This window comes from Sphaerodactylus townsendi, linkage group LG02, assembly GCF_021028975.2.
Source record: "Sphaerodactylus townsendi isolate TG3544 linkage group LG02, MPM_Stown_v2.3, whole genome shotgun sequence".
NCBI classification, from domain to species: domain Eukaryota; kingdom Metazoa; phylum Chordata; class Lepidosauria; order Squamata; family Sphaerodactylidae; genus Sphaerodactylus; species Sphaerodactylus townsendi.
The window spans coordinates 146,600,845-146,613,844 of record NC_059426.1 but is presented as its reverse complement, the minus strand read 5'-3'; the positions used below and the strand labels follow the sequence as shown (position 1 = coordinate 146,613,844).

The following is a 13,000-nucleotide window of genomic DNA, read 5'->3' as shown; positions in this document are numbered from 1 at the left end:
AAACCCACAAAAGAGAACGTTTATTCTAAAAAAAAATGCAGAGATGAACTGATTCTTATAAGGTGCCATTTGATTTATCCTAAGTTCAGCTTTGGCATAAGAGAATAGAAGCCTGGTCTCCGTATATCATCGAATAAAATTACTGATCTGTCTTTCTGATAGAGCAAATGGGAACAGAATATGTGTCACAGTGCAAGCTTAAACAGAGTTACATCCTTTAAAGACCATTGAAGTCAGTGAGCTTAGAAGGATATAACTTTTACTTAGGTTGGCACAGGCAGCTTTCTATTTTTCAAACCTGTCCAGATGCCTACCAGTGTTTATTGTCCAACTCACAGGTCCTGCTGTGTTTTTGCAAAGGGACTTCTGCATCTCTGGTAAACATGTATATGTCAAGTTCAAGCTTATTGCTCAGCCAGCAGGCATCACAAAAATCAGACACAGCCGAGCAGGCTCAAACTTAATTGGCAGATCCCAAATACGACAAAGATAGCAAAATAAGATTATGCTACAGTTGCTGACAAAATCATCAGCCATACATGTGTCAAAACTAAACAGTACTACATCTGGATTGAATGATCATGTTTTAATCGATCAGTAGCATCACTTATGGCAAAATTACTGTGAATATAGTACTACAAACTTTGCCACTAAGCTCATTATAGGAGAAGATGTGTTGATTAATAGGAAGGTTAAAAGTTTTCGGCATGGTTAATCTTGAAAAGCTCCTTGTAATCGTTTAACCTGACTTCTGAATATAGATTTTTGCCATTTTTGTTACTTTAGCAGAAAATATTTGCAGAGTCAGGGACGTAGGTATAGAATTTTTATGGGGTGGGTTTGAAGGACGAGGCTCAGAGTGTGGGAACCCCAAACCCCGCCTCCAGCCTGCAAGCCAGCCAGAGCCCGGGAAAGAAAGTCTCACCTCTTGCAAGATCTGCTTTGCGAGAGGCGAGGCTTTCTTTCCTGGCCCCCGGCTGGCTTGCAAGCGTGCAATGTGGGCTGAGCCTGTGTGGGCGCACAGGAGCACCCGCCCCCGCCGGACATGCAAGGGGGGGGTTAAACCTGAGAAACACCCCCCCACACACACTTACGTCCCTGTGCAGAACCTACCCTTGATCATTTTGTGGCCTTATCTTGTTCTCAGTCTAAATCTGGTTCTTGTCCACTCTGGTCCTTTGGATTGGTTGTTGGCTCTCATTTCAACTTTGTGGCATATGCTCTATGAATAAATGTCCTTTCTTTTCTGGTCCCTGATAATTCTGTTCATAAACCATGCTTGTAGGCCATCTTCTCAGGGCTGAACTACACACTGAAAAATATCATATAGTGCAGCTGTCTCCTGAATTGTCTGAGCGCAGGTGGAAACTACAATTCTGACTACTCCACTGTATCAAGAACATTTTGCTTTTTTGGAGAAATGTTCTGGCCTGGTCTTGTTCCTGGCACACGTGTTCTCACATGAAATCTGGTTTTGCAGAATAAGTGTTTGTTTCAATTACTGCACACCATTTTTGCACCATATTAACCTCATTGTTCTGAAAAAGCTTGCTTTGCTGCAAAACTTTTGCATTCTGCTTTGAAGATACGTTCCCAGAAGGGTAGCTTGTTTAGTCTGCCTTGACAACAGACAGTCTTGCGGCATCTTGAAAACTAACATTCATCATGCTTAAGCTTTCAAGGTTTACAGCACGCTTTGTCATAAGTATGAAGTATTGGCTTCTTTGTGTGTGTGCCCACACACTGGTACAAACAATGTTTACAATGAATCAAAAGGCCATGAACTATAGGAGGCAGCAGCAGGTTTGCAGTAGGTCCTTTATGTACAGAAGATAAAAAGAAATCCCGAATTGGGTAGCTATGTAAGTCTGTATGAAGAACACCAAAGGGTTTTGTGGGATCAATCTTTTATTTTGTTAGCTGCCACAAGACTTCCTATTGCAGAGGATTACTGTGGCTACCCCCTTTCGATTGTGTTTGTGTCACTACATAGTCTGTGTCTCTATCTTTGTATGCTATATGCAGATGTGGTTTACATGCTCAATGTGATATTAGATGGTTGTGGCACTTTAGACTTGAAACTTCCTTCACTGCATTAAATATTGGTTTTATGTTTGATGGCCTTTTTAACCCCACTCTGTAGACTATTTTTAACCTTTGCACATGTATGACAGAGAGATTTGCCAACTGTGGGTAAGACTATGCATTTCTGGCTTTGTGAAACTGTGTGATAAAGAGGAATTGATCCATCTGCTCAAGCATTACATACTCTGACTGTTCAGTCACTCAAGCTAAGAAAGTTCTTTCCCATCACCTGCTAGTTGAGCTCTTTTAACTGCTCTTTTAAGGTGTTTGAAACTGGACCTGGGACCTTTTTGCATGCTCTATCACTGAGCCACACCATTCTCATGTGCTACAAATACTTCCTTCCATAATTGGATTTCTTGTTGCTCCAAAACCTTACTTCCCGACAGGAGGTGCTTGGTTAACCCCCATAAATGAATGTGCATTGGCTTATAATTGGAAAAAGTAAATGCCTCCCCTCTGACTTAAACCTGAAAACCTCATACCATTCTAAAATAGGCATGTGATGCAGTGGCTAAATTATTATAGCATACTGAGTGGCATATAAATGAACCCCAACCCACTTGATGCATCCCATGGTTCCCCACACAGCGGAAAGGGCATCTGTGACCACAGAGAAGTATGTAAACGGGCCACCTGTTCAATCAGCAGTCTGAAGAGCGGCTAACTCCAATGCTTCAGGCCAAATCATCCCATAGAAGGAAGAGGTGAAGTCATAGTCAACTTGGGGTGGCTAATATTAGATGCAGAGATTTTATGTTTTTTTTTTAAATCTTTGATTAATCGTTCTGGGTTTATCAAGGAACTGGTGAAGCAGATTCTGTGAAAACTTTCATTCAAATTCCCAGGTTAAGTAATCAGCTGATAAGAATTAGATAATTCCGCAACTTTAATAGTCCAAGAAAAGCATTTTTTTGGTCACGACGCCAAAAGCATGACATGACGCCGCAGAAATCATGCACGATAACAAAAAAAGTCACACAGACAGGCGGAGCTGGCGGGCCCCAGAGCCCTCAGCAGAAATGTGACTCGTTCGCGACTGAAGCCGCGAAGCGGCGCTCCGCTGTTGCGCGATCTATGGCGGTTCGCAGGCTCGACGTCAGCCCACGCAGCAGCATGGACAACGGGATTGTTCTGATGTCCTGCCCGCCCCCCCATCTGTCATGCGCTCCTCCCAGCTACCGTCAGTCCCAGTGCATGTATTCGGGAAAGGTGCTTGGCCATGGAAAGCACCAGGGACCTAACGTGGCGTGTGTGTGGGGGAAAGGTGACCCAGCTTGCCGCCTGGCGGTCGCCATTTTGAAGACGGCTCCCTCATGGCTGTTCGCATCGCAGCGCCGAGCGCGCCACAGGGGAAAAAAAAGAGGGTTTAAAGCGCTTGAATACGGGCGCTCAGCCGGGTTCAGCTCGACGGGCGCCACGTTATCTCCGCACGCTGGGCGGCGGCGTAACGCCTCGCCATGGCGTGTTCTTTACCGCTTCCACGACGCCATATTTCACCGCAGGCGAAACGCGGCCTTTGTTTGCCGGGTTTGCTTTTCTGCAGGTAACATTTTTCCTTTGCTAGTTTTCCTCTTTGTGAAGATTATAGTTTGTAGCACATGCTGACAAAACTACCCTTTTATTAATGATCCAGTCCTCATAAGTTGGGGGCCTGCAAGGAATAACCATTTGGGAAATCTACCCTCTACACCAGTGCTGTTTTGTAAGATTTCTGAGCTACAGCGATAAATCAGTAGCTTCCTGCTAACTTAGACCCAGCCTCAAGGGTTTCAGGCTCTATTACAGTCATTTTACCTGCTGAGATTTGGGGTTATGTGAATAGGGAGCTGCAGCATAACCCTGAACTTGAGTGGTGCGGTGTGTGTATGTGGGGGGGGGGGGTCCTCTCATTTCCTGTATTGTTCATCCCTTAGTCCTGACATTATTCCCTATAACTTTAGGAACCCCGCCCCATTTACCACTGAAAGATTCACGGAAGGATGTAGTTAATTACGCCTAGAGGAGTTGATATACCTGCCAGAGGGACATGTGGGGGTCACATGTCCCCAGGCGCCACCCATTTAATCACTCCACACACCCCTCCATTGGAGAGGTGTGCCCCCACCCGATGCTCCCCCCTCCGCTGGCTGTAGTGGCCCCCTCCATACTCTCTAGGCCTGCTGTGATCTTCATGGCTTTGGCAGAGGACAAGGAGCATGGCCTGCAACTTCGCGCTGTGGCTGCGACCCCGCTGGCCCAGCCGGCCGCAGCCCTGAGGGCGAATGGAGGCCGTGATAGTGGTGGTGCCTGAGCCGGACCAGGAGTCCCCCCAGCCAGGTGCACAACTCCCCTCTCAGGCTCATAGTTGGCCTGCAAGAGCTGTGCGTTGCCTTGCTGAACCGCCATCTCATGACCAGCATGGGGCCAGGCGCAATCATTGAGGGCACCACCAGGATGCTGCACCCTCTGCCCAGCTGGCTCCAGCTCTGGTCAGAGGGGTGGAGGAGGAGCGGGGCCTACAACGCCACACCATGCCGCTACCCCGATGGCTCAGCTGAGCGCGGTCCTGAGGGCTTCTGGAGGCTGGTGGCAGCTTCCTGAACTGGACCAGGAGCCCCGCGTTGCACCGCTGAGCCGCCATCTCGTGGCTGGCTTGGGACCAGGTGCAGCCGTTGGGGGAATCATCAGGGCATCTCAGCCTCTGCCCGGCTGGCTCCAGCTCTGGTCAGAGGGGCAGAGGGAGAGAAGCAGGGCCCACAACGACAAATCATACCACGGCTGTGGTCTCAACGGCCCCAGGTAGGAGGAAAGAGGCTGCCAGGGGAGGGAGCCACCAGGGGAGGAAGGCCACGGGAGGCTGGATGGCCAAAACATAGCTGAGAGTCTGCCGGGCTTGGGGAAGATGGCATTGAGCCAGGCAAGGGGCAGGCAAGGGGAATCCCCCCCCCTCAAATGGAGCCCGGGGCAAAAAGTGAGTTTTCCATAGGGGGCAATGGCGGAAAACTCATTTCTTGCCCCAGGCTCCATTTTGTGTCAAAATGGAACTGTTTTTCCTCCTGTCCTAATTCTCCCCCCCCCCCCCAAAATCAGGGCTCTTTTTCTTTCATAGATAAAAACTTTCTGAACCACTGGGGGGAAGGCTTAGGTCTGTATCCCCAAACTGCATAGTGCACAACCTGTGACATCTGTTCCTCATTCAGAATATCATAAACCGTTTGGAGACTGATACAAGAACAATATTCTAAATTAGAGTAGTGTAGCTGAGCAAGTCTGTTAACGATAGGACATTTTGGAAGGCATTCATTTATAAGGTCACCATAAGTCAGAAGCTACTTGATGGCACTTAACATCCACAATATAACTGAAATGGGAGATTGTATGGAGCTATAAAAACAATGAACGATAAATGGAAAATAAATTGGAAACATTGCTTTTCGTAGAAAGATGTAGTGAATTCAACTGAATGGCAGCCAAGCTAAAACTAATGGAGGGTAGTGTTGATTTACACAGTGCATGAGGGCTGCCAGTTCAGATATTTTGTGTGCAAGGTAGAGATTTCAGTAGATAGTAAATTCATAGCAGGAGTCAAATGCCTGCCATTTTGATATATTTAAGATTTACATTGTGAAACAGTAGTGCACTTCAATAACATTTGTAGTAGTTTTTCCAGAAATAATTATATCAACATTATTGCATAGGGCAAATACACATCCCTCTGTGAAGCAAACGGATTGATGTCTTTGGAGTGCATGCTACATAAATGCACCTGTGTAATCGTTTATAATTATAATTGTTCTGTGGTTATGTACTCACTTGTTAGATAATCATACTTTGTTTTCCTTGCTTAGGTTCTAAATCATAGTTAAGGGCAGGCCGTAAGCCAGGATGTGAAGCCTTGGTTTGAAGTAAATTTGCCAACTTTAGGCTGAATTCAACCTGGTGGCAAACCAGCTACATAGCAAATCATGCACTTTCTTTTCCCTAGCCTCACAAATTGCAAAACGATAACTGACAAGTCTCCTTATCAAGAGCCAGCGTCGTGTAGTGGTTAAGAGCAGGTGCACTCTAATCTGGAGAACCGAGTTTGATTCCCTGCTCTACCACTTGAGCTGTGGAGGCTTATCTAGTGAACCAGATTAGTTTGTCCACTCCCACACATGACAGCTGGGTGACTTTGGGCTAGTCACAGTTCTTTGGAGCTCTCTCATCCCCACCCACCTCACAGTGCGTTTGTTGTGGGGGGAGGAAGGTAAAGGAGATTGTATCCAAACTCTTCTTCTTATCAATATTCTTCAGTAGTCTGACCTGGCGTGGCAAGCTAAACCAGGGTATATCAGTAAGCATTTGTGCTTTCAAACAGGGTTGAGACAATATGTTACTAGCATTAACTATAGTTGTTAGATCAGGATTGAGTCAGAATGTAAAATCAGTAAGCTGTCCACTAGATGCCGCTGAAACAGAATTACCTGTGATATAAGATGTCTAGCTTGAAACAGGACAGAATATTTGTATTTCAATGGAGAAAAAACAGCCATATCATCAAGATTGCTATAATGTCTAAATGACCATTCTGAATGGCCATCTTTTCCAGAGTAGTCTATACAAAGTATTTCACAGGCTTGTTTTGATGGTTATATAAAATGTGTGGTACTTACTTCTTCTTGTTGTCTCATAATGTCTTCTTTCTTTGCAGGAGCGAATAGCAACATTAGAAACAGTAAGTTTTTTGTTCTTTTATTTCCAAATCAATTGCAATTCTAACACAGATTTTTTATGTATATAATGTCCCAAGCATAAAAGAAAATGGGCCTGGCGTATTTGAAAGCAATTTTCCAAACTAAACCAGGTTCTAAGAGATTCTTGTTTGCCAGTTGGCTATGGTAAACCAAAAAAATCACGTAAAAAGCACAGTATATCAACATGAAGTCACTTAATATGGAAATATGCTGGTAAAGTCAACCATATTTTAAAGGTCAGTTGTAAGTATAAATTAGGCAAAGTTTTCAATTTGTTTGTACTTGAAAATGACAAGTGTGCCTAGGCCTTAGTTTTACCAGAAGTTAAATAATATTGCTATGGGAAACCGAAGTCATTGGGCTAGTTATAAAATGGCAGGAAGGGGCAAGATGAAAAATATAAAATGAAGCCAATAAAATGAAGGCTTAGATGCTGATCTTTGGAGTTTTATAGAGAACCTCTTTCTCTCAAGGATGGAGTTCTTGTAGATGCAGGTGTATCAACAAATGCAATACAACTCACTGTAAATCTCTACTCAGAAAGTAAATTAGGGGCTATTGTTTTAATCATCCTTCAAGGTCTTATGAATAACAAAATGGGTAAATAGAAGTGTGTGTGCGTGGGTACGTACGTGCATGAACTTTGGTTGTTGATGCTGCACTGAAACTGGATTTTTAAAAAAGATATGTGAATAGAATTGTCAGCAAATTTCTCAGTTGTGTGTGCTATTGTACATTTATTTTAGTATCTGTATATTATTGGAGGCAGAAAAAAATCTGAATATTTACTACATATCAGAGTAATATTGAACGTGGTTGATAGGGGTTTTACTGTGAGTTTCAGGACATTCAGATAGGTTTGGATCCAGCACAAAATTTTCACTTGTGATAGAACTCTTATGCAGGCAGAAGAAAGGGACTCTGGTAGCTGCTTGCTCTAAGTCAAATTTATTGCATCCTTTTTGCGTTTCCGCTTGTGCAAGATCTTGTACAACCAGTTTCTGAGTATATATGGAGAAGAGTGCTAGATGTTTCCCAAGATCTTGCAGAGCAGAGCTGCACTATGTCAAGCATGCTTTCACTTCTGCATCACTGGATAGTAACATTTCTTCGTGCTCCTCTTAACCATTTTCTTCCTCTAAACAATTGATGTTCTTCATGCAATCAAACGTGCTAGCCCTGATCATAACCTATGGCTATCTTTGCTCTCTTCCTGGGCTATTTGTACCGCATACCTTTTCTCTAGATTTCTTTGTGTGTGCTTTAAATATGGCCCACTTGAAGTTACAGGGAAATAACTGCATGCCCTTATCTAAAACAGGAGCTTCCTTGTTGGTGTTTGGTAGAGGTGTGATTAATGCTGTATCTTGTACTGTGCTGTGATTAAGTAGGCATGGCAGGAAGCAGTGAGGGGCAATTGTTTTTTCTTCTCCCACTGTGTTCATTGCGAGTGTTTATAGTTAATCCAGGGATTATGCTGGTGTAATTTTATATTGGCACTGGAGGCAAGAACACAGGTTGGACGGGCTCAGTATTCTAACTCCTATCATGCCCTCCCCCGAGCACCATCCATTTGTGTACTGATGTCATGGAAGCACAGGTGCAGCGTCCCCCCATTGCAATGCTAGCATAGTCCCAGATTCACCAGCACACCTTGGCATTATGCCAGTGTGGAGGCAACCTGTTATGTGAAGCAGTTCATAGCCTGCCCTTAAGATTGCTCTTTAAAAGAATAAAATGCAGTGAAAATGATGCTAATATATTTCCTTATTGCAGTATTTGACTGATTTTACTGTTTCCATAGTGCTTTTAAATATATTACTATCAATCTGAGTGTAATGCCTTGAGCAATATCTACTTTAATGCACACATGCATCAATAGATGCAGTACTTTTGAAGCTTGAATGCAGGCAAAAATGTACTATCAAGCAGTATGCTTTTTCATAATTCGGTTTTGGTATATTTACTATTTAAACAAAGTGCCAAGCTACATGCCGTAGCTATTGTGGTTTGTGTGTATTCCTGCACTCTGAATGCTCCATAAAAATATATTGCTTGTCATTTACCTTCACTTGTAGTACAGCAAAAATATGACAATAAAATTTCATTCGTATATAAAGGTCTTGAAATTATATAGAAGCCTGTGGAATTCTTGGCTGTTCTGAATAATGGTGACTTGCCTTGCCCCCCAAATATTTTAGATGATGGGAGACTTGTGGTTATAGAGTGGAGGAAAAGCCGTGGCTATCAGCACTTGTCCAAAAATTTGCCCCTTTGAGTTTGAGCAACCCACACTGAAAATATGGATTCTAATTTGCCCAAAGGGCAAACATTGGCCAGTAAAGAATACGCCCTCATTAAATTCACTGAAATTATTAACTAGGTGCAAGAAAAATGGTAAGCAAACAAAAGAAACGGAAACAAAACTCAGTGCATGAAGAAAGATGAATGGCACAAAGACAGTAAAATAAAATCAAAAAGACAAATAGCAAATGATTATATAGTTGTAATATATGCACTACCCTACCCTCCAGCTCATCTCCGGGCAGGGGTGTGCTGCGTGCTGCCCAGGTGAACATATGGGGTCAAATGTCCCTGGGCTGCAGCCATTCAGTCACGTGGGGGGCAGGAAATCACCCCCACACCCTCCTCCTTCCCCCAGGTCCATACACTGACTTCAAGACCTGGTATGAAAAAAGTTTGGTCATGGTGGGGGAGGGCAGCCACCCATATGGGGGGACAGGGACTCAGATTTTGCACCAGGCTACATTTTCCCTAGATATGCCTCTGTCTCTGGGCCATCTAGTTAAAAAGAAAAAAAAAACCTAAGCTATCTACTACTATCCAGTACTTCAATCTAGTCCATATTTTTCCAAAACATTTAATTAAACAGCTAGAGGTACTGAAAATTAAATTGTGAAAATAGGTCTAAAATGAAAATCCCAGATTAGCACATCTGGATTTAAAACTGGTTGATTCTCCACGGTCAATTTATCGCGTGATACTCACGCGAAAAAACACAGTTTCAGCAAGAACTCCCCACTGCTTAAGTGCCGAACATGGATTCATCCCGGTTCTGGCTCGTGCTCCCCCCAATCCCCCGTTTTTTCAGAACTTGCATTGAAGTGCACCTTTTTTCCCCAGTCACCCTTCGAAACCAGATTGGTTGGAAGAAACGGGACAGACATGGTTTTCTCGCCCTCTGAACCTTCCAGCCAATCAGAGCGCAGTGGGCTGTGCACAGAACATGTGCAGCCTTTTTTTGTGCCATGCTGGGCGTGGCTACAAAGGAACGTAAATAGGAAGCTACGGTATAATGATTTTGGGCGTGGCTATGTTCAAATGTAAAAACGAGAAAAAGAACATGAATTTTCAATTAGGGGTGGAGTAGCGTTCCCACTCCAGCAAAATAGCCAATCAGAAGGTAGGGAAATTCTGCCTACGCATCTATGTAGTGACATAGCTGCGTGGAAAAAAAAGTTCCCACCACAACAGCCAATCAGTCCGAGGAAGAACAGACCTGCCGAGCAGATTGCGTGTTCATGGATTTGAATCCACGATAGATATTGAAGTCTTCACTAGACACACGTTGCAGTGGGGAGGGAGAAACCGCGATAAAAAGGTGCTGTTTCTTTTGAAATCTGGTTGTATCTGGCTTTAATTTCTCAGTGGGGAAATGGCCTCCGACTGAAATAATATGATGTACTGGAGAATCCTTCAAGTATACTTCTGCGCATCCTTTTTGACCAAATGCTTGCTACAATGACCTACGGTTAATAGTTTGAGCCGGGTCTCTGAGTTGCTTTCAGCCTTTTTATATGGTGAATGCAGGCAGCAGTATTCCATGCATGTGTGGTAGGAGTCCTAATTCTCCCTCACACACCTGTTGTGCTGTGTATCATTCCACAGTCAGCAAATCATGAGCAAACCAATCAGTTATTTCTATGTACTATGTTGTTGTTTTTAAGCCTTACCACTCAGTGGTCCTCAGAGTCTGTGTTACTAAAATTATTTTGCACATGCATATCTTTTCATGGCCTTATGGGAGGCATAGTTCCTTTCCTACTGGGGAAGGATCTGTTTCACTTCTGCAGCCACAAAGCTGTACAGCGCACATTTTGAGTCTCATGGCTGTGAAGTCAGGAGGCTAGAGGTTCAGCTCATGAGTGATCATTACTATTTTAAGTGGTTTTGTTTGCTGCAAAGTTCTCAGGACTGCTAATTTAAATCTGAGCACGTGGCACTACATATTGGATTGTACAATTCAAGAAGGGTATATATTTCTATCTGTTTGTCTCTGTTACCATTGCCACCTGTTTCTCAATCTAGTTTTTGAATAGGGTTAAGTTGGGACCCATTCCCTTATATAATTCACATCATAAAGATCTGAATAAAATCCTGGCCTCTTTGCACACAAGGCCAAGGATTTCAGTATTCTTCCTGTCACAAAGAAATTGTGCTTTGTTCATGACTCATGAATTCAAACATAAGTCTCTTTCTGAAATATGTAAGACACTAGCAACAAAGCTGTACAGCCAGATCCTGGTTTTACAAACCACGGGGGGGGGGGGGGGGGGGGGGGTACCTGTGAACCTGGAGAGAGCTCTCACCATCTCCATAGGCATACCCCCTGTTTGTAAAGCTGGATTCTGGCTTTGCGGGGGTTTGTGTGTGCAGGGTGCCTGTGAAGATGGGAAGAGTTCTTACCATCTCCATAGGCACCCCCAGCCGCTAACAACAGGGTAACTGATGGAGGGGTCCCCTCCTACTGCCACGGTCACTGCCTCTGCCCCAGCTTGTGTAAGGGTTACTCCAGTCAATAATTGAAACTTAGGAATATTTCCAAAGCTTTATTGAACCGTGTCAAGACCTAGGCTGCAAAAAGCCAGAGTGACACTCAAGGCTTTGCACATAGGTTTTTTTACCAAACAGTGGAATATGGCCCATTCAGAAATCCCCCCTCCCATTGATTCCTACAATTGCCCACTTAAGAGATAGTGTGAATGCAGTATTGTTATGAGTTGCCCAAGGCCACAACAGTCATCCTCCCATTGCCAGGAAATGGGCAATACTTCAACTAGTTACAAGCAAGCAACAAAGAGACAGAGTAAAGAGGCCCTCTGGCCACAGATAACAGCAGGACCAGGTATGACCTTGGCTCCAGCCCCCATGATGCCAGGCCCCAGCACAGCCAGACCTGACAGCTTGGCACCTTCCGAGTCTTCTAATATTACTGCCTCAACGACCTTGCACCATGCACATGTGTGTCCTTGCAGAAGCGGGCGAGCAACAGCCTCAGTTGCTTGACCAGGCAGGAGGACTTGGTCTGTGAGAGAGCGAGAAATCGCCTCATTCTGCTGTTTTGTTTATGTTGTTTTTACCTGTTCTGTGTAAGCCCCGCCACCAAGCTATATGTGTGGTGATTGGCTGGAAGTGAGTTGTGCATGGTGGTTAGCTGGAAGTGGGGTGGAAGTGAGTTGTATGTGGCGATTGGAGTCATCATCACTACAGCTAGCCTTTTATATATACTGATATTTCTAGAAAGATTTTGTTGAAATTTGAGTGTGATATAGGATTAGGATAGTGATTTGTGCCTCCAGAAAACCTCAATTTTTTAACAAATGCTTGTTGCAATGCAGTGTTTATAGACATCAGAATGTAAGGTTCAAATTTGTTGTTTCTAAGAAGTTGTCATTCTTTTTGAGCCTTTATGATTTCTCTCTGACTGCAAGTACAATCTCTAAATAAACTGCAACTCTTTGATATTGCAAAGATAAGGAGCGTATGTTTTACAAATTTCAGAGAACCAAAGCTGGGTGCAGAACTTTAATTACTGAAAAAATCTTGGCTTTGCTCCAAAGAGAGCAGAAATGTTCACTATGATGAACTGTAATTTTTGTAGCTGCCCTTTTCTCCATCTAACTGGAATTCTGAAATCTACAGACCTGTATGCATTAGCCTTGGCAGGGGAGAGGTGGTATAGGATGGTACCATACAGTGTGTGTGTATTTTAAGGAAGGCTCTGTGTTTACTCCTTGCAACTTCCTTTAAGAATATTGTACTGTTTGTGTAAGAAATGGTTGTTTTTCTTCAGATTTGCATATTCGGAGGTGGGAAGATGCCACTGAGCTGTGCAGAAGACCATTTATATGTTGTGTCTAGTGTGGTATTTTAAGAAACCGACTCACAAACATGCT

The 13,000-nt window shown here is 43.8% G+C and overlaps 1 protein-coding gene across 6 annotated transcripts in view; it reads left to right on the top strand.

Annotated features, from left to right (window-relative positions):
- Nucleotides 1-13,000, top strand: part of CEP128 (centrosomal protein 128) — a 233,784-nt gene that overhangs the window by 177,767 nt on the left and 43,017 nt on the right. For all 6 annotated transcript variants that reach the window (XR_007243660.1, XM_048486527.1, XM_048486525.1 and 3 more), the window contains one exon: nt 6,761-6,784. Coding sequence is in view for 5 of the 6 variants with exons in the window: in XM_048486527.1 (XP_048342484.1) it covers nt 6,761-6,784 (24 nt within the window). In the remaining variant the exon portion in view is untranslated. The remainder of the gene's footprint in view (nt 1-6,760; nt 6,785-13,000) is intronic.